This window comes from Fulvia fulva, chromosome 3 (genome assembly GCF_020509005.1).
Source record: "Fulvia fulva chromosome 3, complete sequence".
In the NCBI taxonomy this organism is placed as follows: domain Eukaryota; kingdom Fungi; phylum Ascomycota; class Dothideomycetes; order Mycosphaerellales; family Mycosphaerellaceae; genus Fulvia; species Fulvia fulva.
The window spans coordinates 5,466,332-5,492,005 of NC_063014.1; the positions used below are offsets into that span (position 1 = coordinate 5,466,332).

At 54.0% G+C, this 25,674-nt stretch overlaps 11 protein-coding genes across 11 annotated transcripts; 6 read left to right on the forward strand and 5 right to left on the reverse strand.

The window, feature by feature from the left end:
• Nucleotides 1-541: 541 nt before the first annotated feature.
• CLAFUR5_08612 (Origin recognition complex subunit 3) lies at nucleotides 542-2,575 on the reverse strand (the record flags this gene model as incomplete). The annotated part of the gene is made up of 1 exon (XM_047907760.1): nucleotides 542-2,575. The coding sequence occupies one exon, from the start codon at nucleotides 2,573-2,575 to the stop codon at nucleotides 542-544; it is 2,034 nt and encodes a 677-aa protein (XP_047759563.1).
• A 340-nt stretch (nucleotides 2,576-2,915) lies between these two features.
• On the forward strand, nucleotides 2,916-4,138 carry CLAFUR5_08613 (Cytochrome P450 monooxygenase orf3; the record flags this gene model as incomplete). The annotated part of the gene is made up of 2 exons (XM_047907761.1): nucleotides 2,916-3,317; nucleotides 3,365-4,138. The coding sequence occupies 2 exons, from the start codon at nucleotides 2,916-2,918 to the stop codon at nucleotides 4,136-4,138; spliced, it is 1,176 nt and encodes a 391-aa protein (XP_047759562.1).
• A 603-nt stretch (nucleotides 4,139-4,741) lies between these two features.
• CLAFUR5_08614 (uncharacterized protein) lies at nucleotides 4,742-6,537 on the forward strand (the record flags this gene model as incomplete). Its single annotated transcript, XM_047907762.1, has 3 exons — nucleotides 4,742-4,856; nucleotides 4,912-5,082; nucleotides 5,321-6,537. 3 exons carry the CDS (start codon nucleotides 4,742-4,744, stop codon nucleotides 6,535-6,537), a joined length of 1,503 nt encoding a protein of 500 aa, XP_047759569.1.
• Nucleotides 6,538-7,204: 667 nt separating this feature from the next.
• CLAFUR5_20027 (uncharacterized protein) lies at nucleotides 7,205-7,396 on the forward strand (the record flags this gene model as incomplete). The annotated part of the gene is made up of 1 exon (XM_059462883.1): nucleotides 7,205-7,396. The coding sequence occupies one exon, from the start codon at nucleotides 7,205-7,207 to the stop codon at nucleotides 7,394-7,396; it is 192 nt and encodes a 63-aa protein (XP_059318942.1).
• A 38-nt stretch (nucleotides 7,397-7,434) lies between these two features.
• Nucleotides 7,435-9,084, forward strand: CLAFUR5_08615 (GMC oxidoreductase family protein Mala s; the record flags this gene model as incomplete). The annotated part of the gene is made up of 2 exons (XM_047907763.1): nucleotides 7,435-7,911; nucleotides 7,963-9,084. The coding sequence occupies 2 exons, from the start codon at nucleotides 7,435-7,437 to the stop codon at nucleotides 9,082-9,084; spliced, it is 1,599 nt and encodes a 532-aa protein (XP_047759568.1).
• A 403-nt stretch (nucleotides 9,085-9,487) lies between these two features.
• On the reverse strand, nucleotides 9,488-10,933 carry CLAFUR5_08616 (uncharacterized protein; the record flags this gene model as incomplete). Its single annotated transcript, XM_047907764.1, has 1 exon — nucleotides 9,488-10,933. One exon carries the CDS (start codon nucleotides 10,931-10,933, stop codon nucleotides 9,488-9,490), a length of 1,446 nt encoding a protein of 481 aa, XP_047759567.1.
• Nucleotides 10,934-11,699: 766 nt separating this feature from the next.
• CLAFUR5_08617 (uncharacterized protein) lies at nucleotides 11,700-12,570 on the reverse strand (the record flags this gene model as incomplete). Its single annotated transcript, XM_047907765.1, has 3 exons — nucleotides 11,700-12,013; nucleotides 12,066-12,157; nucleotides 12,344-12,570. The coding sequence occupies 3 exons, from the start codon at nucleotides 12,568-12,570 to the stop codon at nucleotides 11,700-11,702; spliced, it is 633 nt and encodes a 210-aa protein (XP_047759566.1).
• Nucleotides 12,571-14,711: 2,141 nt separating this feature from the next.
• CLAFUR5_08618 (uncharacterized protein) lies at nucleotides 14,712-16,238 on the reverse strand (the record flags this gene model as incomplete). The annotated part of the gene is made up of 1 exon (XM_047907766.1): nucleotides 14,712-16,238. The coding sequence occupies one exon, from the start codon at nucleotides 16,236-16,238 to the stop codon at nucleotides 14,712-14,714; it is 1,527 nt and encodes a 508-aa protein (XP_047759561.1).
• A 10-nt stretch (nucleotides 16,239-16,248) lies between these two features.
• On the reverse strand, nucleotides 16,249-18,897 carry CLAFUR5_08619 (uncharacterized protein; the record flags this gene model as incomplete). Its single annotated transcript, XM_047907767.1, has 3 exons — nucleotides 16,249-18,141; nucleotides 18,194-18,753; nucleotides 18,882-18,897. The coding sequence occupies 3 exons, from the start codon at nucleotides 18,895-18,897 to the stop codon at nucleotides 16,249-16,251; spliced, it is 2,469 nt and encodes an 822-aa protein (XP_047759560.1).
• Nucleotides 18,898-20,931: 2,034 nt separating this feature from the next.
• CLAFUR5_08620 (Chromatin remodeling protein EBS) lies at nucleotides 20,932-22,158 on the forward strand (the record flags this gene model as incomplete). The annotated part of the gene is made up of 3 exons (XM_047907768.1): nucleotides 20,932-21,645; nucleotides 21,701-21,830; nucleotides 21,881-22,158. 3 exons carry the CDS (start codon nucleotides 20,932-20,934, stop codon nucleotides 22,156-22,158), a joined length of 1,122 nt encoding a protein of 373 aa, XP_047759011.1.
• A 1,573-nt stretch (nucleotides 22,159-23,731) lies between these two features.
• On the forward strand, nucleotides 23,732-25,198 carry CLAFUR5_08621 (uncharacterized protein; the record flags this gene model as incomplete). Its single annotated transcript, XM_047907769.1, has 3 exons — nucleotides 23,732-23,960; nucleotides 24,022-25,060; nucleotides 25,120-25,198. 3 exons carry the CDS (start codon nucleotides 23,732-23,734, stop codon nucleotides 25,196-25,198), a joined length of 1,347 nt encoding a protein of 448 aa, XP_047759042.1.
• Between the last annotated feature and the right edge of the window lie 476 nt (nucleotides 25,199-25,674).

The following is a 25,674-nucleotide window of genomic DNA, read 5'->3' on the forward strand; positions in this document are numbered from 1 at the left end:
ACTGATGTTGGCACCAGGTGACAGCCTGACCGGTCCGATGGCGAGTGACTCTAGCGACGGCATGTCGCATGCCGACCTTCGTAGGTAAGCTGTAGAGACAAACAGCTTAGAGCCCGCAAAGCGCGGCCGCACAGCAGTGCACCCCTTTACCCCTACATGGCGAGACTTCGAAGAGCCTTTTGATGGCGGAAGACGTTGGTTCTGAACTGTCGCCGATCGACCTGACTCGTCGTGCATCGCTGACCACCCAGATAAGTCCTCCTGGTACTCTCACACAGCATCCCCTTCTAAGCAGATGCCTGGGGATATCCTGAGCAGTGGCCAGGGGAACACGACGAGAATAGTCAACAAACTGCCGAGCGCAAGCATGGCTTCAAGACCGATGCCTCCGGCCATGGGTAGAGCAAAGGACAAGCACTGACACCACAGTGATGAAGGCACGATACGCTTTCCCACGAAATGAGACATGCGTATTCCTTTCGGAGAGTAGTCTCAGCAGCAACATTGTCCGAGCGTGCAAGCACGATGAGGGTATGCTCGCCTACAATCCTCTCCACGCCACTTTTGCAACATGGTCGACCCTCTTTCTTGTATTCTTCACGAGACCGAGATACTTCATATCCGCCAACGCACGCTGGAAGAGTGCCATAGTGGCATGCTCATCGTCCTGAGACTCTCCCATCACAGCAGCAAAAGCCTGCCACAGATCGCTTGCATTGATCAGACTTCCAGACTCCAGGTACAGCTGATACAACACAGCCGTGGCCGGTTGCGTCGCTGCCAACGTTGCCTCATCCTGCTCAGGATCACAGCAGTCACAATCCAAGTAGTCGTGCGGCGCTGTCAACGCGCGCTCGATGGCAGCTCGCGGGCGGGGTGTGAAGACTTCCCGATAAGGCGATTTGAGGTCGTAGATGAAGATCTCGTGTAGTACGAGATCTTTCGGGTCTCGAAGGTTCTTCTCGAAATGTGATGACAGCAGGTCGGAGAGGCGGCGGATCAGCGTGGTATATGCTGCATCTTGCTTGGAGAGCGTTGACTTCTGTTTACTGAGCTCGACTTTCTGGGCGATGACGGTTGTTCGTAAAGTTGAGTTCTTGATGTCATCTTCGCTTCGAAGTGGTTGACCAGATGCAGCTTTGCTCTCGAGCAATTGTACCAGCTCCGATTCGATCTCAGATAGCTCGGCGGACTTCATCGATACATCACTGCTCGACTGTTTGAGATTGGCGATGACTGGGAGTGCCACATCGGAAGGAGCTTTGCGCAAGGTCAAGAGCAGCGTTCGCAGAAGTGGTGAGCCGGCTAGCTTTCCAGACATCGCTTGCACGTACAATTTCGACTTAGCGGTCGGTACTGAATTCGGTAAAGACGCTTGCAGTATGCGTATGACTTCTATTGCTTGGTTCGAGCGTGCTAGCGAGTCTCTGCCGTTGGCGACTGATTGCCGCACGAAACTCAGCAATGACTGATCTGAGTCAAGGAGACCTCTCAGGATCTTGACTTCATCATCGTCGAGCAACTTCCTAGCAAAGGTGCGAAACGAGGGCAGATTCCGCAAAGCCTCGAAGTGGTCCTTTGGGACGTCGGTTTGCGAGATATCAACATCCAAGAACAGGCTAAGCGCATTGGCGTAGTAGTGTGACATGTACGCATACTGCGCGGTCTGCACAAGACTGTCAATGCTCTGTATGTAATCTGCTTGTCGCTCCAATGCCATAGACGCAAGTCCAGATCCCATCCATAGCGGCGTTCCCGGGTCTGTGAGCGCTTCAAAGATCTGCTCGACTTCGTCTGACGACGCTGCAGCATCGAAGACTGCACCGTGCAGATACTTGAGTGCACCTCTCGAGAGTCTTTGCTGCAAGAAGTCGACTGATGTTCCAATATTAAGCAGTAAAGCAAATGGTATTCGGTCGTGCCAGCAACCGAACAGTTCTATCAGCTCGGACAGCAGGTCACCGTCGAAAGCTTCAGTATCCTCGATTGCGACCACGACTTGTCGGATGTGATGGTCTACCACATAATCGTGTAAGATCTGTAAATCGTAGTTGAGCAGTTTCGGTCCTCCCTTTCGGCCGGCGGCCGGCTCGACCTCATCGTCCTCGTCATCACCGGGGCTGCAGGCAGTTGCCTTTTGTATGACAGTCTTCAGTGCACCCTTGAGATTCGTACCAGCAGCAGATGATATCGACACAAAGCTGATCCGTGACGCGAAGTCTCCATGCGATTGTATCTGCGCAACAATAGATGATCGCAGAGCAGAATTGGGGCCTGCCAGTATCAACGCAGTCGGAATTCGGCCGTCCGGAGCGGGTTGATCCAGGAATGACACGATTTCGCTGACAGTCTCGGTATTCATGCGTCCAAGTCGCTGGTCAATGTTGTCCTGTCGTGCTTTCCACGCTTCTTGATACGCCTTTCTCCGGACCATCCAGGAGGCTTGCAGGCCTTCGGGCTCTGTCCGCCTTCGTTTGGTCGGTCTTTCGTCATCAGGCTGAAAGACGTAGCACTTTTCGTACTCCATCGTGAAGGCCAATGTCGTGTTGCCCCAGACGTGAGGTGTCGATAACATGGAAACGGAATCAGAAAGGGAAGTCGCGTGTGGAACGCGTCGGCCGATCCCGATCCCGATCCCGAGGAGCCGCGTGAATTCCACATGACGCGACTTCTTCCTCTCCTTCCAGATTCTTCCACACTGCGACATGTTCACATTATGCTTGGTCTTCGCCCTGCAGGCGAATGGCGCTTGCCAAGGCTAGCAATGGCTTGCTGCTCCTCACAAGCTTTCTCTCAAAAGAATCATCAGAATCCTTCGCTCAGGTCACGCTAATGCAGGATTGCTCAGCAATGGCGAAGGATTGATACCCTCATACCATGGATCGTCAGCACAGGCAGCCGTGTCCTAACTGGCCATGGCGGACGTGATTCACAGCAGGACGGCGATATTCGGCCAAGTATATCGATGGCATGAAACTCTTGGGCAGATGTGCCCTACTACAGGCCGCGTGGTCACTGTGTCAAAAGCACCAGATGCTGCCTCGATGTCTGTCCTGCATTTCTGGTACTTCCCAGTCCGAGCCACACAGACACCCCGAGTCACGGAGTATATGTATGGACAGAATTACTCGTTCTTCGCTGACGAGCAGACTACGAAGGATCTGTACGATAGACGGTTCGACATGATATTTGGCCTGACTCATCTTGGACGGTTCATCCCTTGGACGATTCCCATCATATTGATCCTGCTCAGAAGTCAGATCAGCCACCTGCTTGGCTCTCACGAATCTACTACGAGCATGCTCGGTTTCAAAGGTGTAAGTCTCTGACTCACCGGCGATGTCTCCATACTAAGGGCTTACAGTTCGCAGACAAAATGCTCAACAAGTTGATCGATGAGCATGGAATCCAGGATCAGCAAAGCGAGAAGGAGTACAAGATCGCAGCGCATCAATACATCCATAGCTCGTTGCCAAAGTCTGACAAAACAGGAGATGCTTTGACGCAAGCCACCATGGCTGCATGGTCCGGAGGCTGGGACACTACGGCATCCTCATTGACACAATGCTCATACTATTTGTTGAAGCATCCTCATGTGCTCGCCAAATTGAGGCAAGAGCTCCTTACTGCCTGGCCTGACTCGACAGAGGACCTTACGTATAACATGCTCATCAGCTTGCCCTACCTCGATGCAGTAAGCAAGGAAAGCCTGCGACTCATGCACGGCGGGCTCAGCCGGCTGACGAGAATCAACCCTCTGGCAACCGAGCAGTACAGAAATTGGACTATACCGGCTGGCTCCAAGATCAGCATGTCCATACCGGATGTCAACCTCGACAAAATTGTTTGGGGCAACGACAGCGAGACGTTCCGGCCTGAGAGGTGGGAAGGCAGACTCGAATTGGACAACTGGCTGATGACCTTCAGCAGAGGTACCCGAGTATGCGCTGGTCAGGAGCTTGCCTGGATGGAATTAAAGATGATCATCGGCACTCTGTTCCGCCAGTTCGACATGAAGGTTGACCAAAAGTCGAACATCACGGACGCGGACATACTGCCGTATTCTGATGGCTTCACACCCGGGGCGAAGAACTATATGCAAAAGTTGCCGGTGATCGCTCAGGCGACTCAGACCTGACCAGGTCGAGACCGTGCCTCTCATTATTACGGGCTGCTCAGATAGCATCAAGAGATTCGACGAGCAGAGCAAGGATGGCTCTCACCACGATTTACAACGCAATGCTACAATTTGAACTTCAATCATGATTGAGCACCGCCTTGGCCAGTATAGATGAATGCGAGACATGCCCGGACAAGATACTGGTTAGGCATCACTCGCCCCCGGTACTCGACTATTTCAGTGCTGGAAAGCGTCAACCACTCTCTAGACGAGCACTACGCACGAGCATCAACATCGGTTGTAGTGCACGCGGCACGCGTGTATCTATCTCTTGAAGCGCACTGATGAAGACGGCCGCACGCCGGCTCTAAACAGCTTCGGGGATTATTTCATCTCGTGTAGACTAGTGTATTCTAGAGCGACCCCTGTCCCTGCTCTCGGTGCGGCACCTGCGACCCGCCCATCGTCAGAGGGCGTGCACGGTGCGTGGTTGCAAGATGTGGCCCGCACGCCAAATACTGCGCCCACTATCGACATAGCATCGCGTTGGGCGTTGCAAACCATGCTTGAGCGGACCGGGAACTTGTAAGCGGATGTGGTGGACACAGCACTTGGGAAAATATGGAGCCTCACTACTCAGATCCTGCGCTCACTATCCCTTCACCAACACAGCCCGTGGTGATCCCGCCCAGCTACTTCCAGCCACTACGACGTCGCAATGCGTGCCGCATTGGCAGTATGGGGATGTCTCACATGGCTGTGTCGCAACACCCAGGTTTACTTGTCTGTAGACTGTTGGACATGCTCCCGTCAGCTCAACACAGTTGCTCGTTTCATTGACAGTCCGCAACATGGATTCTATCTGGAGTCTGGTGTTTTTGGTGCTTTTCCGGTGTCAATATCGAGCGGCGATCGACACCTCAGCTGCGTTGAGCCTGGTGGCTTCGATGCCGGATTGTGGTGTAAGTCAAAGAGTAACTGTCAAAGTACAGCGCAGAACTGACTATATGCAGTCCACATGCCTCCTTTCTGCGATAGCGGCGTCTCCATGCTCTGCGACCGACATAGACTGCAGCTGCAGCAATGCGACTATCACAGCAATAGTCGAGGAATGTGTGACCGCTAGTTGCATGATACGAGGTCAATTGAGTACGACTCTTGTCCCCAATGAACTTAAAATTGTGATCTGACAACATGCAGCAACCAAGAACACCACTGCGACTCTATGCTCGCATCCCATCCGAGACCACACGCTTATAGTATTCTACAGCGGCATCATTGGTCTGGCTATTGCAGTGGCCGCATACATTCTGAGGATCAGCGGAAAGATCCAATCACCCTGTTCTGGAGGCATTCGGTGGACATCTACTCTCTGGTGGGACGACTTTGTCATGACGATTGCGATGCTACTGATCATCCCGGTGAGCGCAATGTCTGTAGTGCTGGCCAATACCGGTCTTGGAAAGGACATCTGGACGTTACCATTCGACAACATCACCAAGATTCTGAGGATCTACTACATCGACGAAGATCTTTACCTGAGCGCCCTTCCGGCCGTCAAGATATCTATGCTTCTGACGTATCTACGGGTCTTCCAGTCGAAACGCTTCAAGCAACTGGTCTACGTCGTTATTGGCTTGAACATTGGCTACTGCATTGCTTTTGCGCTGGTGTCGATATTCCAGTGTATGCCGATCCCCTTGGCCTGGACTCATTGGGACGGCGAGTACGGTGATGGGTACTGCAACAACATCAATGCTCCAGGCTGGACATCGGCACTTTTCAACGTGATACTGGACATTCTGACCTTAGGGCTACCTCTTTCCATGCTCTGGAAGATGACACTCAACAAGCGCAAGAAGTTCCTGGTCATGCTCATGTCCTCACTCGGCTTCTTCGTCACTCTTGTCAGTGTATTACGATTGCAAGTGTTGGTTGAGTTCGGAGGCTCGAAGAACATTACCTGGGACTATAAAGCTGTTGGCTACTGGTCAACAATCGAGCTACACGCGGCTGTGGTTGCGGCGTCTTTGCCTGCGATCCGGAATCTCATTCGCCGCTTCCTCCCACGCTTGATGGGCTCAACGGCGGAAGAGTCTCGCGGCATAACGACTACTGGTCTCTCAGAAACCACCGCCCTGAGCAGCGGCGTCCCAAAGATGGAACCGCAAATACAAGTCAGGCCGCGGGAAAGTGACGAAGAGAACTTCATACCGCTGCAGGATTTCGAGGGCAACGACACGAGGAAGCACAGCCGGAACTTCTCCTTGCCACAGTATGGTGCACCGGCTCCAGAAGCATCGCACGCAACGCGGACGCCCTTTGGTGACAGTGATGATTACGACTCGCCCGTCCAACCTACACCCATGGATGAGGTCCGCGACAGCCATGAATTCTGGCGCAAGTCCAAATTCTAGGGAGGTCGCAGATCAGTATCGGACATCTCTCGCACAACAGCACCGTACGAAGCACAGGTCTAGGATGGCCCGAAGTTCGTCGTCATTCTCGTTCGGGCAGACAGATCAGCCTTACCATAATCATAATCAAAGCATAATGCACACCACGCTCGGATCCTCAATAGGTCAGCTTCCGAGAGGACATGCTTCTTCGCGGCATCTTGAAAAGCTTCTTCTACGCGAGCGCGCGCGAGCGCTCTGTCGATCACCTCGTCGGCAAGGCTCGCGCGTGGAAGTGGGTAGTTCACGGCACTTGAGCTCTGCAGATGCTAGCGCGAGACGATCACCGGTAGAGATACTTAAGCCTCTGTCCGGCATTAGGAGACCCTGTCAATACTCCACAATTCATTCCTTTGTGACCCCTGCTGGTGTGGTATGGGTAAAGACACTACACGCAAGGGAATGAGACACTGGATGGGGCGGTGCAATGCCAATTTATCTCGCTTATACCGTTGCGCATACGATAAGCAACAGCGATCAGAGCTTCCAGATCCACACATGCCCGCACCGAGAATGTACTCTGGGTACCGGCATACGGTGAACGAGTGCGACATGGCCAACGTTTTATTGATTTGGGTGCCTCAAGCTGCAGCACCTTTCATCCATCGTTGCAAGCCAAACGAGCGACATGCTGTCGACTAAAGTGCTTCCGCTGCTCTTGTCGGCCCTGCTGGTCGCTGCAGTGCCTCAAAAGCATGAGCACTTGCATAATCGTGCAAGTGACTCAAGCACGGAGTACGAGTATGTGGTGATCGGGTCCGGTCCTGGAGGAGGCCCTCTGGCTTCTCGTCTTGCAATCGCTGGCACAAGGTACTCCTAATCGAAGCTGAAGATGACCAGGGAAACTCCACCGCGCAGATGGTGCCAGCCATGCAGCTGCATTCGACAGAATACACGCCACAGAAGTGGGACTACTTTGTTCAACACTACGCCGACCAGGACCGCCAGGAACGAGACTCGAAGATGGTTTGGAACACAACAGATGGCGAGCTGTATACTGGCAAGACTCCCCCAAGCGATGCGACTCCCCTCGGCATACTGTATCCGCGAGCTGGTACGCTTGGAGGGTGTGCTGCCCATAACGCCATGATTACGGTTTTACCTTTCGACAAGGACTGGGCTTACATTCAGAATCTGACTGGGGATGACAGTCGGGCACCTGGTAATATGCGAGACTACTTCATCAAGTTGGAGAAGAATGAGTATCTTCCCAGCAGTCTGGTTGGACATGGTTTCGATGAATGGCTGCATACAAGCTTGACGTCGTTGCTCCTGGTCATCAAGGACGAAAAGCTTCTGTCGTTGATCATATCGGCTGCTTCGGCTCTTGGAAAGGTATGGTCACACGGGCTCACCTCTGTCTTCATCTGCTGATTAATATTGTAGAGTCTGCTCGTGAGTCTCCTCACCACCGTCACTGGTCTCGCTCATGTTCTGACGGACGATCTCAACTTTGTCGGTGCTTGGCGGGACTCTACCCAGAACGTCTATCAAGTGCCTATTGCAGTCGACAACGAGAGCTTGAAGCGGAGTGGTCCGCGAGACTTCATTCTCGACATGGCCAATGCTGTCAACTCCGATGGCTCACGCAAGTACCATTTGGATGTGCAGCTGAATACGCTTGCCACGAAGATCCGCTTCGATACTACCGGCTCTACGCCTAAAGCTGTCGGCGTTGAGTACATCGCAGGACAAAACCTCTACGCTGCTGATCCCCGCTTTACCAGAGCCAGCGGAACGTCAGGATATGTTGCTGCTAGCAAGGAAGTGATCGTGTCCGCGGGAGCTTTCAACACACCACAGCTACTCAAGCTTAGTGGCGTTGGACCAAGGGACGAACTTGAAAGCTTCGGTATCGATGTCGTGAAGGAGCTCCCAGGTGTTGGCACAAACCTCCAGGATCGTCACGAGACCGGAGTCACCGGCAGGAACCCAGGAGAGTTTGCCATTACAGAAGACTGCACCTTCGGCTACACTCTACCCAATCCTTGCCTCGAGAGATGGCAGAGTGGTCAGACCAAGTCCGACAAGGGCACATATGCCACAAACGGTATCGCAGTAGGCATCACCAAGAAGTCCACCACAGCAGCCGGCGAGGATCCAGACCTCTTCATCACTGGGGCTCCAGCAGCATTCAAAGGCTACCACCCCAACTACGCTCGCATAGGCCTGGAAGACGCCAACCACTGGACCTGGATCATCCTCAAAGCAAACGCTCGCAACACTGCCGGCACCATCAAGCTCCGCAGCACAGACCCACGAGACACGCCCGAGATCACGTTCAACTACTTCGACGAAGGCTCTGGCGAGTGGGAGAAGGATCTGCAAGCTGTGTATGAAGCCATGGAATGGTCTCGTCAGGCTTTTGAGGATCTGGTTCCACTTGATGCGAAGTTCACAGAGACGTGGCCGGGCCACGAATGTTACTGGGGAGGATTTGAGGCAATTCATCAAGGACGAGGCGTGGGGACATCATGCTTCGTGTCCGTGCCGAATTGGCACGGATGATGATCCGAATGCGGTTCTTGACAGTAACTTCCGCGTTCGCGGTGTTGATGGGCTGCGGGTTGTGGATGCTTCGGTGTTTCCTAAGATTCCCGGGTACTACATTGCGTTACCCGTCTATATGATCAGTGAGAAGGCGGCGGATGTCATCATTAATGGGTCGTGAGACTATGCTCACAAAAGTCTTGGCAGTAGTAACATTCTGGCTTCGCGTTGTATAATACCAGCTTCGACCTCGGTCATGTCCGTCTCGCTATCCTGTTGAGTGATAGTACTGCCTCTCCTTCGATCTCTGCAAATTTCCCAAGTATGATGTCGCCAGACCGACCGATAATGCCCTCTCCTTAATCAACACTGGTCCATGCACGTCGACTACTGGCCAATGTAGACGGCTCTCAGTTCGGTATTACCATCTGAAGCTGCCCCAAGGCGACACCTTACCTCTCTGGACTGCGCCGGCGGCAGGCTCGTAGCCTTTGACAAATGCTGGTAGGAGCTGCGTTTCTGGGTCTCCATGAAGGTCGTCAGGTCTCTGTCTTTCCTTGCCCTTGCCCTTACCCTTAGACTGAGAGAATGCCGAGTTCGCATGCAAAGAGGCTTGCGCATCTCCAATACTCAGCTGAAGCTTTGGTCTCTTGCTCGAGCCCACATCAAGAGTCTCTCCCTCCTGCTGCACATCGAGACTGCGCTTCGTGCCAACAGCCTGACCCGTTTGCTGAGAGAACAGTATTCCCCCTCCCGGACCTTGCGCGTCTTCTTGCTTGATGAACGGCTCTCGTGGTAACGGTCCAGGGTACGATAGACCGTACCGCGGCGCTGGCGACTCCATGATACCAGGTGACATCTCCTGATACTCTCCTTGACCAAGACCCGCTGATTGAGGCGAAGCAGTAAGACGAGGATCAATGGCCACCTCATCTCGACTTGCAGAGTGCTGCTGTGCCACATGCGTATGTGGGAGCATGGTCTGGTTGTAGAAGGACTGTAGATGTGGTGGTACGACTTGCGGTGGTGCTGGCTGTCGTTGATCTTGTAGGGATCGGCGAAGCTGTTGTAGCTGCTGAAGTTCTTCGAGTTGTTGGGCTTGCATAGCGTATCGAGCTTGCTGGAGGCGTCTGGCTCGCTGGGCATCTGAGACATTTGGCATTCGCTGAGGTTCCTGCATGTCCTGGACTTGCTGAGGCGGTGCCAGTGGCTGTGGAATCTCTTGCTGCATGTGTTGAGGCTGCTGAAGGTGCTGGGCTTGCTGCATGTGCTGTGCCTGCAGAGGCGACCGAGTTTGCTGCACTGTCTGACCCTGCTGATCCCCTGAGCACAGCACCTCAATAAGCCTCACAAGCTTCAACTTCTTCAACTCCTCCGGTAGCACCTTGACATCCCTAATCTGCATCCTCGGACACGGCACCGGCGTCTTCGTCCTCACCACCCCCTTCTCCCCAATCGTCCTCTTCCTATCACACCGATGACACGGACACGCATTCCCCTCCCTCGGCGTGCCATAGAAGACCAAGAACTTCACATGATCATAACTCCGATCCAACGTCTCGAACGGGCCCTCAGGATGTCCATAGATGAAGCGATCAATCTGCCCCTTGTTGCGGCTGCCCTCGTTGAAGGGGCGGACGTTCTCGTAGCCTACGAGGCCTGGGGGAAGCCTGTCGAAGAAGTACATGGTGCTGGGTTCTGCTTGGTTGATTTCTTCCATGAGCTTTTGGGCGAGGGTGTGGCGGAGGTAGTTGTCGCTTCGGTAGTAGTTGTCTACGGAGGGTCTGTTGGAAGCGTTCCCGAATGCCGGGCCGGTGTAGGTGATCGTCGCGACGCGCACGTAGCCTGGTATGCTTCGCGCGGCCATCTTGGTGGTGGTGGTGTTGTAGGTGTGGTGGTGGGTCTGGTGTATACTCTCAAGCTTTATGTGTGTTGGAGAGTGGTGTCGGTTGGAGGCGGTGGTGATCGAGTGCTAGATGTTTTGAGTTATTCAACAGCGGTGACACAGAAGAGAGGTTGAAGTGGGTCACCTGGTTTCATGGAGTGAATGGAAGCAGATGGTCAGTGCAGTGATTTCAATCGCACTCACTATAGAACAGAGCCATCAGTGACTCCTTTTGTCAATACAGTGCTCTGATGCTGCCTTCCTAACTTTGATACTTAATCAATAGTCCCGTCACCCGCAGTATGCAATGTCGTTGACGCCCGACGCCCGCTCCGCTAATACACACATCAGTAATCTCAAGTCCTGTCGCCCTATCTTCTGTCTGTCTTCATCGTCTCTGTCGCTTAGCAAGAGGCGATCCATCGTCGACTGCATGTTCCTTCGCGTTGACTGTTGCAAAGGACTCGACTCCTTTCTTATGTTTGTGCATCTTTCGACAGTGTTCCTTCATCTTGTCCTTCCTTCTAGTGTTGTATGTGCATGGTTGTGCTTCGCATTGATAGTACCTGCGAGCATGAAGGTCAGCGGGAGTACTGATGTGCGGGCATTGAATGGTGAGGCTGGGTTGGGGTGAGTTGCAGCAATCACAAGCGTGCGGCTGAAGGCACCAGCCGGCGGTGATGACTGGCTGAGATGAGTGTGATGGCGATGGCGTCTGTGCGCAACGACGAGTCCCTCGCTCGGGTACTTACTGTTCAGCAAGAGCGTGTATATCCTGCTTATGACGGAGCAAGTCCGATGGGCGGACGCAAGATTTGCCACAGTCGGGGCATTCGTGTCCTTTCCTCTCCTTCGAGCGGACTGTGGTACGACTGATGCCGACTTTCTTCGTTGATGGCAACTCGATGTCGGCTGGGTTGATAGCTGCGTCGAGCTGCAGTAGGTCTGCAGCAAGCTGTGCGGTCTGAACAGACGGCGATAATGCCCGAGGGTCGTAGATTGGCTGAGGCTGGTTGGCGGAGTGGCCCAATGAACCGTATGACGTGTCGAAAGGGTTGTATGCTATGTATGTTCAGCCATGACGCTATCACTAGTGTTAGAGACCATTACATACTGTCAGACCATGGTAAATAGCCTTCTTCCACAGGCTGGAAGAGCGGCCACCAACCCGAGTGAGGGTTCGGTTCTGGTATCAGCTCATTGCCCCTGTTGCATAAGGAGCATTAGTCCAAGGTCTCTGTACACAGTGTATCCCAAGAAGAGCAGGTCTAGGCCGGGATGCTGTACAGTGCCAGGGCGGCAGCTCAATGGCTGTGGTTCGAAGGCATCCTCGCCATGTGAGGGCCGTGCTCGTGATCCTCAAGACTCGCCAGGGCAGTTACGTCCACTTACCAAGCGAAGGTATCGAAGAGTGGTTCGACCGGCCACACGCCACTGGTGAATGGCGAGCTGAAGTCGGTGCCAAATGAGGATGTCTCGCGGGACAAAGTGGGCAGACTGCTAGATTCACTTGGCCACATTACTTCGAGTTCATCATTGACCACTGCTGACACATACCCAGAGTCGACAGGACTACTGCCTCCAGCAGAACTCCACGTCACCGAGTCCAGCTGACACATGTTTGAAGATGCACGGCGTGAGAACATCATGTTATCAGTCATTCTGTGTCCAGCGAATAGACAAAGGTTGTGCTTGAGATAAACGACAGCATGTACATCAGACAACGCGGCAGCTCGTGGACGAAAGAAACAGAATCACGTTCGCCAACTTCGCATTTTGTTGCAGGCAGTAAAGGTGCGCCCTCTACGCCCTCTCACACTCTTCCTCCAGGCACGTGATGATGGAGGCCTCAGTGGCAGCATAGTAGACAGTGCTTGGCACAAGGCGACATGTTGGAAGTACAGCCAAGGAGCCAATGACTGTCCATGAAGACCTCGACCGGTGTGAAGTGGGCTGTAACCTGAGGCCGCCCATAGCTGTGGCCAATCATGGTAGGAACGGACAGTCCATGGCGACGACGTGTATGGTCGCCCTCTCATTGGCGAGAGGCCGCTGACATGGTGTACGTAAGCAAGTGCCGTGGCTGTGTTGGACAGTGCAGCAACACTGCCTCCGTATACCATGGAGCTCAGCTCAAGCGGCGCAGCATTGATGCTTTGACACCTGACCACCACGTGTAGGTGTGGTCATGTGGTCCAGAGAGATTGGGGGCCGAAGTTGTAATCGATGTCGACGGGTGCTCGGTGTGAGCGAAGGAAAATCGTGCTTGGGCAGGGGCCAAATGCTGATAGTAGAGGTCCAAGGAAGGCGTTGCGGAGCATCGAACATGTCCAGATGCGAAGGCCTTGAACCCAGATGTGCTTCGCGGGGTGTGTAGGAATGGAAAAGATGCAAATGCACCAAAGGCCGGCCAGTTGAAGGACATGGAAGAGAGCATATATGTCTTGAGGCTGATAGACCTTCGAAACGAACGACTTCAGCCCCAACAAAGGTAGTCAGGGCGGCCTCGCCGACTCTTGTATTAGCATGCGGCTCTGCGATCACGACTAGCAGCCAACGGTGTGGTCATCACCACGCGCTCGGTAGCCAGGAAGGCGCAGATCGCTAGAGGGCGGCGTCAGATTGTTGGTTCGTTTTCCGGAAATCAGCTGGCACATGCATGGTGGCACCGGTGGCAGCCAGGTTCATGATCCTTTACGGATCCTGCTGCGCGTCAGGTCTCCAGTCTTCACCGGTCGTGTGCGTCGAGTGGGTGTGATTGATGATGGGTGCAGGACGCAGACGAGAAGAAGGCGCAGCACAGTCGAAGGATGTTGTGTTGGCTTGAGGGGCACAGACGACCCAGATGCTAGGCTTCATATAGTTAGACACTTTCCTCAGCACACATCGGCTGTTGCTTCCTGCTGCCTCGTGCAGCACCGCAATTCAGCTGCATCGCCCCGAGAGGTCGCCCTCTGTTCCAGACCAGCAACACCAGCCGCCTTCGTGCTCCGATCACAAGAACGCCGTGGCTTGTGAAAGGATCACTGCATTCCGGTGCGATGCAAAGTCAACCCTGACAATTCCACCGGTGAAGCGGAGGGAACCATTGGCCTCAGGACATCGCCCTCTGCGGAGCATGAACTCTCCTGATCATCTCGAGACCTGCGGAGGAAGATACCGACTGCCTAACGAGGGACAGCTTGGAGACTGTTCCACTGCGTAGCGGACCACACTGCATAGCATAGCACACCTGCTCAGGTGCACCGCCGACAGGATTACCTCGTTACACTCCTGCCCTTCCAGGCACTACACAGTCGATGCAGGCAAGGGTGCCCGGTGTCAAGCATCTACGCAACAATGGTGGATCAGCAGACTGACATACATGTACATCTGCCTTGGGCAACTAGTACCTGGGGTTCGTGCGGAATAAAGCACTGGGACGACGACATCGTCTGTACAACAACGTGACAGAAACGCGATGATCGATGTATATGACTGCTCGAGTCAGCCGAATGCAGATGCAGCTCCATGTGTACCATCGAAATATGAGGTCCGTGTTGTGAGTAAAATCAGTCGCCGTGAAGGCATCAGTCTTCACATTCATGTACAACCTCTAACAAAGCCTCTATTCCATACCGTACCATGCCATGCACTCAACCAAAGAAGAATCGTGTTCGTGAACATGCCGCATGTGCTGTACTTGTAACCAAAACTTTCTTCCAAGCTCCAAGCAATGCTGATACCGACGCCAATACCCTTTCAAACGTCCCTGGTTTGATCACCATCTAGGCAGCTGCTGCTGCAACTGTTGTTGTGCTTGGCCGGCCTGGCTCCCATAATAGCTGCCACGATAGCCCTGCTGCTGCGGCATCGTCATGCCCTGCTGTTGCTGACCATATTGTCCGACATACCGTTGTCCGTGTTGCTGCGCCTGCGCCTGCGGCGCCACGTTGTTGCCCTGCTGCATCCTCAAAGCTGACGATGATCTGGCGTACATCGAGTTGCGATGCTGCTGGGCAGCCATATTTCTCTGAAATGCCATTTGCTGATACTGAAAGGTTTGCTGCTCTTGCAAATATCGTTGCTGTGCCTCGTACTCTGCTTGCTGACGAGCCATCGCTTCTCTGGTGTATTCTTGCTCGTAACGAGCTTGAATGGCTTGCTCGACGGCAGCACCTCGTATACCTTTGTGCATGTTGCTCTTCTCTTGCTCGCGAGCAGCGACAGCTGCGATGAGACCAAACTCTTGCCCGCCTCTATCCTTCGAGTTCGCTGCCAGGTCGATGAGCTTCGTGCCCGTTGCACGTGCGACATGCATCTGCTCCTTAGCCGACAGCGTGGCGCCCTGGTTGCTGTTGACCAAGCCGGGGCTGTTCAAGTAGACACTGGCACCACGAGAATGCGGGCGACTGGGAGGAGTCCGGTTTTGAGATAGTTGAAGCAACTCTGTTGACTTTGGCCGCTGTATGAAAGGCGGTGGAGTCTTGCTTGACTGCCTCCGTGGCACAGCACTGGTAGAAACATGCCGTTGATGCGCAAGTGGTGGTAACAATGATCTCCTGCTTGGTGCTTGCAGTTGGCCAGCGAGGGCAGCGCGGTGTTGTACCCAATCCTCGGCCGACAATGTCTGTCTCTTCTGCATACGCATCGCTCTTTCTGGTGACACCGACCCAGGCGAATCGGCCACAGTCCATGCTACGCTGTTCCGGTTACCAGGCTGGTCGAACCCGTCGAAAGCAGTCGGCGTCGTTCGGCCTCCACAGTATGAAGCTTGATTGTTCTCACCCGGACTAGGGGTTACAAAGTAGCCGCTCAGCCTCGAGCCCGAGCTCTGTCGTAGTCGATCGATTGATCTCGACCTTGATCGTCGCCTGTCGAAGCCACCGGGCGTGACAGTACCACCAGTACCAGGGCGACCACTCGGCTTGTACATCAAAGTCGGGCCAAAGTCTACTGTGGGTATCTCTGCGGATTGTTGCACAAGGTCTCTGTCCCAGGTATCCAGCCGTCCAGCGCCGCCAGAACGTTCATTCACGGCGGGCATGTTGACATCACCAACGGTCTTCAGCCGTCCTGGCCGCACCCACTCCTTCTTCTTCTTTGTTTCATGATCGGAGACGCTTCGTTCGCTTTCGTAGTCGGGAGTCGAGTCGGAGGCAATGGTGCTGGCGCGGCCGCCATACTTGTTGACGGTTGTTTCTTGTTCGTTGAGAATGCGTTCTAAGGCGTCTTGATCAATGACTGCATCGAGGAGGAATTCATCCGTCGAGACGGGAGAATCTGGCGGGGTAGTAGTGGACGCCATGACATGCCTGTTAGTGACGAGAAGCAGTTTGCTCTGCTGGATCTGTCGAAATTTGCTTAGGTAACGCCTTCCGCGTAATGCTTTTTTGGGACGCGAGGGTTACGAGTTCGGGCCGGTTCGTCGCCTCCTGTTTCGGTTCTTCATGCATCACTCCGTCCATTTGCGGCATTTGCTCCTGCTCCAAACTTTGGAAGTATTCGCCATCGTGGTCGGCATATGGTGAGCCGGGAATGGTGCTCAATCGCGGTCGCGAGTCCTGTTGTCTGCCATAGTCATAGTCGTCTTCGGCATAGCCGCCCATATATCCATGAGCTTGATCAGTCGGGGTCATGCCAGGCTGGTCGCGATATGGCAAAGCCATCCCGATGTTACCACCATTCCTCGTCGACTCTCTTGGATATGTATCGACTTCCGGCTGTGGCGGGTGCAAGGCACTCTGCATTTCTTGGAGGGTGGCCGCATCTACGTTAGAGTGCGCTCGTCGAAGCTCAGGTGGTGCTTGCAATGGACCGGCCGGGCGATCATGTGGATTATGCTGAAGTGATGGAGGCGATACGACAGGCGCTGGTGGCGGCAAGTACGGCGAGGCAGCTCCCTGAGCGGCGACTTGCTCGTATGGCGACCCTGCGGCGGTACGATCGCTGGAGTTGATGCGCTCGAGCGCGCCCCCATGCCTTGGCGGCGCTGGAGCGTCGTCATCATCATATCTGCTTTGCTCGTGGGACAGACGAGAAGGTGTTTCGGTCATGTGTCTGCGGTACCCAACAGCATCTGAAGCTGAGCGCTTGTGTGGAGTGGAAAAGGCTGAAGGCGGCGCTGAATCTGTTCGCTTGGGGATTGACATGCCTGCCAGACCGCCACCACGAGCAGGCGCTGGCGATTGTGTCCTTGAGCCAGGAGTGGAGTGAGTAACAGCATCTTGGAACTGAATGCCAGGACGATTGCCAGGTGGCAGAGACTGGCGGTTTGTAGCGTTGCGACGTTGGGTGATCTGCCGGCTATTGCGCGGAGAATCTTCCATTGTGTTTGCCATGCGTGTCGACGTCAGCTTCTTCATCTCCTTACGCCACTGTCGCTCGCTCCAATTCTGGCTGCCGTCTGTATGAATCAGGCCAGAGACGTCCAAGATATCAAGATAGCCGTATCGCCGGTCTCTAGGCATTGCAAACATCAGACCGCGCTGGTCGAGCGTGTCTGCGATAAGCCTGGTCGGTCTCCCGTACAGTGCAAAGGTGTCGTACACGGGGAACAGCCACCGCAGCATCATCTCAAAGCCACTGACTGCCGCATGCACTTCCGGCATGACAAACACAAAGCCTTCAGTGGTGGTCTCCTGCCCAGAGTGTATCGTGACTAGACCCTCCAGCTTCACCAGAGTAGACTGGTCAATCAAGGGCTTCGATTGTGGGTAGATGGCATAAGCGGCGTATGCGTCGGTAATCGTGGCGATTGGGCGTGTCTTCTTTGTGATCTTTCGTGTGTCGTAAAACTTGATATCGCCCTTGGGCACCTGTGTCCTGCCGTATGCTGAACCCTTCTTGAGGACTTTCTGGGCTTTCGCGTACTCTTTCTCGTCAGGTGGTGAGATGACGCACCAGCATCGTCTCCACGGTGTACCTGCTCCAAATCGAACTCTTGCCCAGTCATCGTGGATGAATTTGGACCTCTCCATGATGACCTTTATATTGTTTAGGTACCTTCCCTTTCCGGCGAGGAGTGAGCCAGTGTACGCCTCTTGAAGCGTGGCATGCTCGAACATAGCCAGTCTGATTCCGGCCGTCCATTGCGTGAGGGAATTCAACGAGTTGAAGTGGAGGAGGTAGCGGTTGTTAGCCGCAGTAGAGACGCTGAGGACGTTCTGAAGACTGCCGCCCTGCGCACCGTTCATTGGGAGAGACTCAATCTGGGAATTGTCAGCTCGACATTGCCAAAGTTCGCGACCGCTTTCTGCTTACCATCTTGATTGAAGCATCGCTCAGGTTGATAAACGTGGGCACAACCTCGCCGTCTTCGCCTGCCTGGTCCAATGCCGCAGCATCCCAGAGCGAGAGGACTGTGCCCACCAGCTGAGCGAAACACTCATTCCATGTCCTGTCCAGACTTGGCCTGCCGCGGGTGTCGAGATCGTGCAGCTTCAAGAAGTAGCCCTCTTGGTACAGCTTGTTGCTATGGCTATTCAGAAAGCTGAAGATCGGTGCCAGCTCTGGCGGCGTATCTTGCGCAACCTCCATCTGGTGCGGATTGTACGTCTGTATCATGCTGACGGGGCGGGAGTTCGCGCGCGAGTCGGCTCTGGCTCGCGATGGCGTTTCTGGCGATCGTGGTGTGGGCGAACTGGGCGCAAAAGAGTCCAGGTTCTGCCTTTGTGTGTCGAGGCCTAGCGGCTTGTTCTTGTGTAGTACATTGGGATCTTGGCTGGCATTCGGTGATGGCGTGGCTCGCAGCTGTTTCTCGGAATCTAGTGACGCTGAAGTGGGTGAACGTTGGCCGCCCCATTGGGACATGAACGATAGAACTGCAGCACGCGCGGTTAGAACTGGTTCTGACGCAAGGGATTATTCTCGTCGCCGCCTCTGCAGCTCCACACAACGGCTGCCAGCGTTGCAGAGGTTGCCGCAGGTTTGGTTCGGAATTTGGACGTACCACGACTGCGAGGCATGCTGTATGCTGTGCCACGTCCAGCTATCGATTCTGCTCGTTCCAACGTCGATCGTCTTCTTTGTGCAGTGCACAGTCGCGAAACTCGCCGGCGGCAAGCGGCTGTTATCTGGGAATCAAGCTGCGCTTTGTTGCTCCTTCTGTTGGCCGCAACTGTCACGCGTGAATGACCAAAAACTTTCCTGCTGCGTCAGGCGTGCAACAACGAGTCGAAGGAGGTCCCGGGAACGAGTGAATGATGTGCAAGTGCTCCAAACGACAAAAGTGAACAGCAGAGCTAGGGAGATGCGCGGATGTCTGGCGCTAGTGGTGCTAGGGCCAACGGCGATGATCTCATGGAAGTTAGCGTGCTGAGCGCACGGGAAGTCAAACGAGCAGAGCCTCACCCAAGATTCGACTTTTGCGGCAGACCAAGTCGTCGCTGCTTTCTCGGCTTGGAGGATTGTTAAGCGTAGCGACCGAGCGCTAGCCACACCGGAGTACGAGCTTGCGAGTACGTAGGTGAGGCGTCAGCGAGGGAGTGAAGCTCTATACAGTCCTGGGCATAGTTTTTACAACCCCTATTCTTCCACCTTTCCTCATTAGGAAGGATATATCCACTGCTTGGCGTAGCTCACCACCTGGTGTGTCCTCCATTGTTGGCTATTACTGCCTCGCAGCGTTCTCGCATACTCTTGCATATACGTCGTATGTCCTTAGGTGTAAGCTTGGCCCATTCTTGATAGTGAGATTGAAGGTAGCAACACTTCCTGAGATGGACATGGATAGCCGGAAGTGGTTAGCGTACATACAGGGGTTGTCAAAACTATGCCCAGGACTGTACCAGCCCTCAACTAGCCTTGGCGCCCGCTCTGATTGGTCAACTTCCAAGTTTTAGGATCACGTGACCTACCGCACTGTGCCTGTTGGCGAACTCGCAAACATATACTCGTCGCTAACGCCTATGTCGTCGTATAATACGCACTGTACGTCGGGTAGCGGTAGCGTGGATTGCACGCTACTCTGCAGTCTAGAAGGGTTGGTAGAGAGCTCCACTCCGCTACGCTTACCTTTGGAGGTTCACAACCGCCAACAGCACATTTTTGCAGAGACGAGAGCAAAGGTTCAACTCCAGACCTGACCGTCACATTGTAGTCATATATCCGCACGGCCGCCAGCAGCCGGTGTCCACGCGTACATAAAAGCTCATAATGCATGATGTTTGCTTGGCAGAGGAAGGGCGGCGCTGAATGAGGAAGATTGGCGGCGCTACGTAATTGCACCTGGGCGTTGCGAATACGCTGAGGCGTCCTGCGGTATTGGCTACCTCATCCATCATCGGGCGGGGTGGGCTGTAGTAGCACGCCTGGTCGTAGTTTCATGTCTTCCCGGTTGGTGTTAGTATTTGGCTCTGGCACACTTGGCCTGTAGCGACTGGCCCTTGACGTGATGTTACAGCATGTAGCATTTGGCTTTGCATGTTCAACAAGGTGACAGGAAGTCTATCCTGCCGGAACTATCGGCACTGCGATATGGCGGAGATCAAGCAGCTCTTGGGCCGCGGAGGCAGGTTTAACCTCCATATCGATAGGGCACATCACCCGAGGAGCGAAGTGCATCCCCTCATGCTGCAATGTGAAGTGATGGTGGTCGAAATTGCATGAAGCAATACGACGATGAGCATAGCATATTGATGAGACAAGCATTGTGGCGATCTTGCTGTCATGATCATGGAGTCGCGACTCGCACGTGGACATGCGCTCGAGCGCAAGCCTGGATCGCTCTCTGGCTAGGGCTTCGGACGCTCCACGTTCGCGTTTCGCGTCTTGGGCATCCAGCTGCTCTACATACCATCACAACAAGGCTCACTTCAGGAATCTCACTCAATCGCCTATCACGGAACCTCGGACAAGTTCGCTTCGGTGTCGCGTATACGCTCTCCAACATCTGGTTCGACCTTGAGCAATCGCGCCCAGGACTCTACACATGCGGGCGAGCACATCGTTACACCATTCACGGCAACAGTACGGCAGTCACCCGCACACAACGCTAGTATATGGTTGCAGCGATGCGCCAAAAGCCAGCTGTTGGAAAGGCTGCCCCTCAAGCCAATGGTCAAGCTGTGCGGCCAACGAAGAAAGGCAAAACAGCACCCAGCACAGCGAAACAGCCACCTCACTCCGCATCCCTCGACGATGAGCAAGAACAGTTGCTGGACTACCTTGACAAGGGCTCTCCTTTCGCAGTACGCATGGTAAAGCTTCCATCTGCAGGTTCCAAGAAAAGGAAACGCGACGAAGACCTCTTGCAAGACGACCTATTCGAGCCCCGCCTGGCCTGTCTATACGAGGTGCAGCCTCTCGATAAGTGGGAAAGCCTTCGACGATATAAGAAGTTTACAGTGGGCAATGAGAGCATCTCAACAGGGCAATGCGTCCTGATCAAGCAAGACGACGCGGAAGATGCAACATTGGATTTGGCCGCCCAGTGGAAAGCGAAAGTGCTGGAAGTGAGAGCTCTGGACTCGGAACACGTCTTTATAAGAGTTGCATGGCTCAACCGGCCGGAGGATCTCGATAGTGGTCGTCAAGCTTATCATGGCACAAATGAGCTCATACCTACAAACCGCATGGATGTCATCGATGCCATGAGCGTCAATGGCACCTTCGAAATCGTCAAATGGGATGATGGTGACAATGACACAGCTGTGGTGAGCCACGAACAGTACTTTTGGAGGCAGACACTGGATTACTGCGAGAACAAGATATCGGTGAGCCATCCCTGAGTGCTCTGATCATGCACGGTGAAGCTGACTTTCCTGGCAGAAACTGCGCCTGATGTGCAAAGACAACAAGCCCCAGAACCCGGATGAAATGATTGTTCAGTGTTCACACGAAGGCTGTCGCAAGTGGCAGCACGTCAAATGCATGGCTGAGCTTGCCGTCTACGAAGCTGGTATGCCGTGAGAAAGATGTATGTATTGCCTCTCGCTGACGTCTGCACAGCAAACCAGAAGCCATGCTCCAGCTCGAAACGAAAGAGCGCTGTCAAGAAACAGGAGCCGGAGGATGAAGACAAGAAGACTCTCGACATAAAACAAGACTCGCCAGTGGTCGCAAAGGCTGTCAAGGGCTCCGTTACCGCCGAAGTCTTCATCAAAGGCGAGCCACGACTGGCAGAGATCAAGCCGGCAGCAGAGACCGAGATTGTTATCACCGATGCGAACGGAGAACAACATTCGGTCGGATTGAATTGCTTGTTCTGCGGCAAGGCGGTCGACTGAGTAACGACCCTCGGGATATACACCATCCGCCGGTGCGTGGTCTCCACGCAATATCGCGGGTAGTGGAGCGTCGCACTATACTCAAGAAGCGCCTTCTAAGCGCCGCATAGGCGCTGCAACAGGAGATGCATGACATTTTACCAACGACGAAGCTACCGACAGGAGGCATGCAGCCAAGGCGCTGCTGTGCAGTCTCCTCATGGCTGCAGCAGAACGACTTGGTATGAGGAGTCTGCAATGCGCACAACGCAACCAGCTTGCGGAGCCCAGACCACTGCTATCAAACATAGTCCAGCTGGTGTCTTGATAGTGAAGACTAGCTTGTTGTCCGGCAGGCGACGCGGCACGCATCCAAGGCTCGGACAGCACGGCACGGTGCGGTCGGCGCGAGACAATGAAGACGAAGAAGAAGAACGATTGAATTTCTGGAACATTGCGATGTGTAGCTTGAACCAGAGCAGTAACAGTATGGTAATAACATGGCGGTGCCATGAAAGTTTACTTGATCTCATCAATTTGACCTTCCTTCCTCGTGATGATGTATGTATGAGCGTTGTGCCTCTTCTGCAAGGCGCAAGAGAGGAGAGGAGCGGAATAAACTTGCTGTAAGGGTAACAGCAGATACTGCAGTACATTATGCAGGTTCACGAGCCCCTCATGCAGGCCCGCTGCACTGCGCTGCGCTTGCGTCGCTTTGATTGTGGTGGTGTCGATCAAACCACGACCCTCCGGCTGCCAATGGTATTGCCGAATCTCTGCCTGACGCAGCGCTCCCTTGCGCGAGCTGCGCGAGCCCAGTGGTGTGGTTGACGTTCAATAGTTCACCAGCATGGCAGATGATGACATTTGCACGCCCGCGCTTCTGACTTGCATGGACAGCATGATGCATCTCAGATGAGGAGACCAGAATCCCGATGAGCCAGTGTCTTGCATCTACTACCGGCCACATCCCAACCCGCGAAACCAGCACGCGCAGGATATCCTATCGAACACCGCATAAACACGTTGGCGCGGTGGTATAATAAAGTGTGAGAGTGGACCATGCAAATGACCCCCTGGCTCTGTCGCGACTCGCGCGGTAAGTATTCCTAGCACCACGTCCTGCATATGCACGAGCGAGGCTTGTTGACAGGCGGAGGTGCTGCTAGCAGAGTCATGGAGCATATGTACAGTCGACTAGAACTAGTTCTAGTGCAGCTTTCGAAAGCACGTCGGGTCGCTAACTTCGCTTCTTGCTTGGTCGCACGAGTCTTTAGACAGCTGTGTCTTGACGTGTGCTTTTCTTCACACTTTACTTCTTTCTCCTGTTGCTGTTGCTAGTTCTACCTGGTGCTGACAGACTACCTTCATGTGGTGCGGGGAGCAACACGGTAGCAAGCAGCACGACAACGCATTGGAAGCGCTTGTGCTGGGCATCTTGCGACATCTTGCGACATCTTTCACAACCATCGTACCAGTCTGTCCTTACCGTATTCCGCACTCTTGTCGCAGGTACACCCCGGGAGACACGAGCCATTGGAAGCGACGACCGACTCATCAAGCTTTCCTTTTGTGCTGACCCGGACGATACGAGATGGCTGAGCAACACCCCGCGCCAGATGTGCCCGCTGAGCCTTCTACCCACCCCAACGGCTACGAAGACGGAGTAGGAGACATCACGGCTGGCGTGGAAGCACTACCGCAGACTGTAGCTGGAGCAGAAGCACACGAGCAGAGTAATGGTACGGCAGATGCACCGGCGCAAGGGGATGCGCCTGTTGAGCCGGACACGCGACCAGCCGTATTGATCATTGGAGGTTTGGGTAGGTCATGCACAGCTTCCTTGGAGGTGGCCCTGCAATGCTGATCCCATGCGCTGTACAGGATACATCGGTCGCAACCTAGCAGACTACATCCACAAGAACCAGCTCGCATCAACGTTACGATTAATCGACAAGCAACTCCCACAACTCGCAGCTCTCGCACCAGAGCACGAGGAAGCATGCTCAGAGAAGAACTTTGTCCAAGCCGATGCATCACGAGAACAATCGCAACCACGAATCTTCGACCTACCTCCGAATGCCGACGGATCGATACGAGAGTTTGACTATGTCTTTAACTGTGGTGGAGAGACACGTTTCTCGCAAGAGGATGAGGTGTATAAACTGCGAAGCTACCAATTGAGCATTGCAGTGGGGCAAGAGGCTGCGAAAAGGGGCGTGAAAGCATTCGTGGAGTTGAGCACCGCGACAGTGTACAACTCGAAAAAGGACCCCGTGGACGAGAACGGCAAGACAAGCAAACCGCACACCAAGCAGGCAAAATGGAAACTTGCAGCCGAGGATGAGCTTGCAAAGATTCCAGGCCTGAAGCTGATCGTTCTACGCTTCCCGAACGTATACGGACCATACGCAGGACGAGGCTGGCTAGGGACGCAGCTCGCCCTTGCCCGCGTGTACCAAAGCCGCGAGCCTAAAGAGACGATGAAATGGCTCTGGTCCGGCGAACTACGAACCAACACCCTGCACATCGAAGACGCCGCCCGCGCCTGCTGGCAAGCCGCAACCTGGCGCTCCCAAAACGACCGAATCCCCGACTCCAAAGAACCCGACTCCAAAATCGTCTTCAACGTCGTTGATCACGGGAAGACGAATCAAGGCTCCATGGCCGGGATCATTAAGCAGGTTTTCAGCATAGAGACGGGCTTCTACAACGCGCTCGTTAATACTTTCGCGCGGCTGAATTTGGAACATGTGGTGGATGATGTGAATGATGATACCCTGGATGACTGGGCGGATTTGCAGGAGGCGGCGGGGATTAGTGATAAGGGAGGGCCGCTGAGTCCGTTTATGGAGAAGGAGATTTTGAGGGATGCAGACCTTAGTATTGACGGCAGTCGGTTTGAGACAGTTGTCGGGTTCAGGTGAGTGACAGGCTCCGAGGACACCTCAGAGAGAATAGTACTGATTGATGTGTTCGCAGACCACAGCATGAACGCATTACGAAAGAGGAGGTTGAGAGGGTGATTGAGAGTTATAAGACAATGGGCTGGTGGCCTTGAGAAAGGAGCCCTGAACATTGCAAGAGGACATCTGTATGAAGAACTCTGTACGGCCGATATCGATATCCTTGACTTCGTTGTAGCATAGCGTATTTTGGTGGAGATAGATGAGATGAGCATCTTGAGGTGTTGGCGAACGATATGGGATTGAAAGGAAGGAGCGATGATACCAAGGGTTGTCGATGCGATGCGGCGATTCTCCGCTTTGGTGGAAATGGAAGATTTGAAAGTTTGATGCGACTTCCTGCTTTTTTCTTTGACAGCGACAACAGCGACAACATGAATCACGGGTCTGGATACAATATGGACAGGCCGTCGCAAAGTACGCCGGCAAGTCCTGCTGCCAGAATGCCGACTCTCCAGAGTGTGTACAGCCGCCCACGAACGAGAGAACGCTGCTTGCCGCCCATCCACTGCAGGCCGAAAAGACGACCTGGAAACCCAACATCAGCGTTACGCCTCACGCCTGAGGCCAT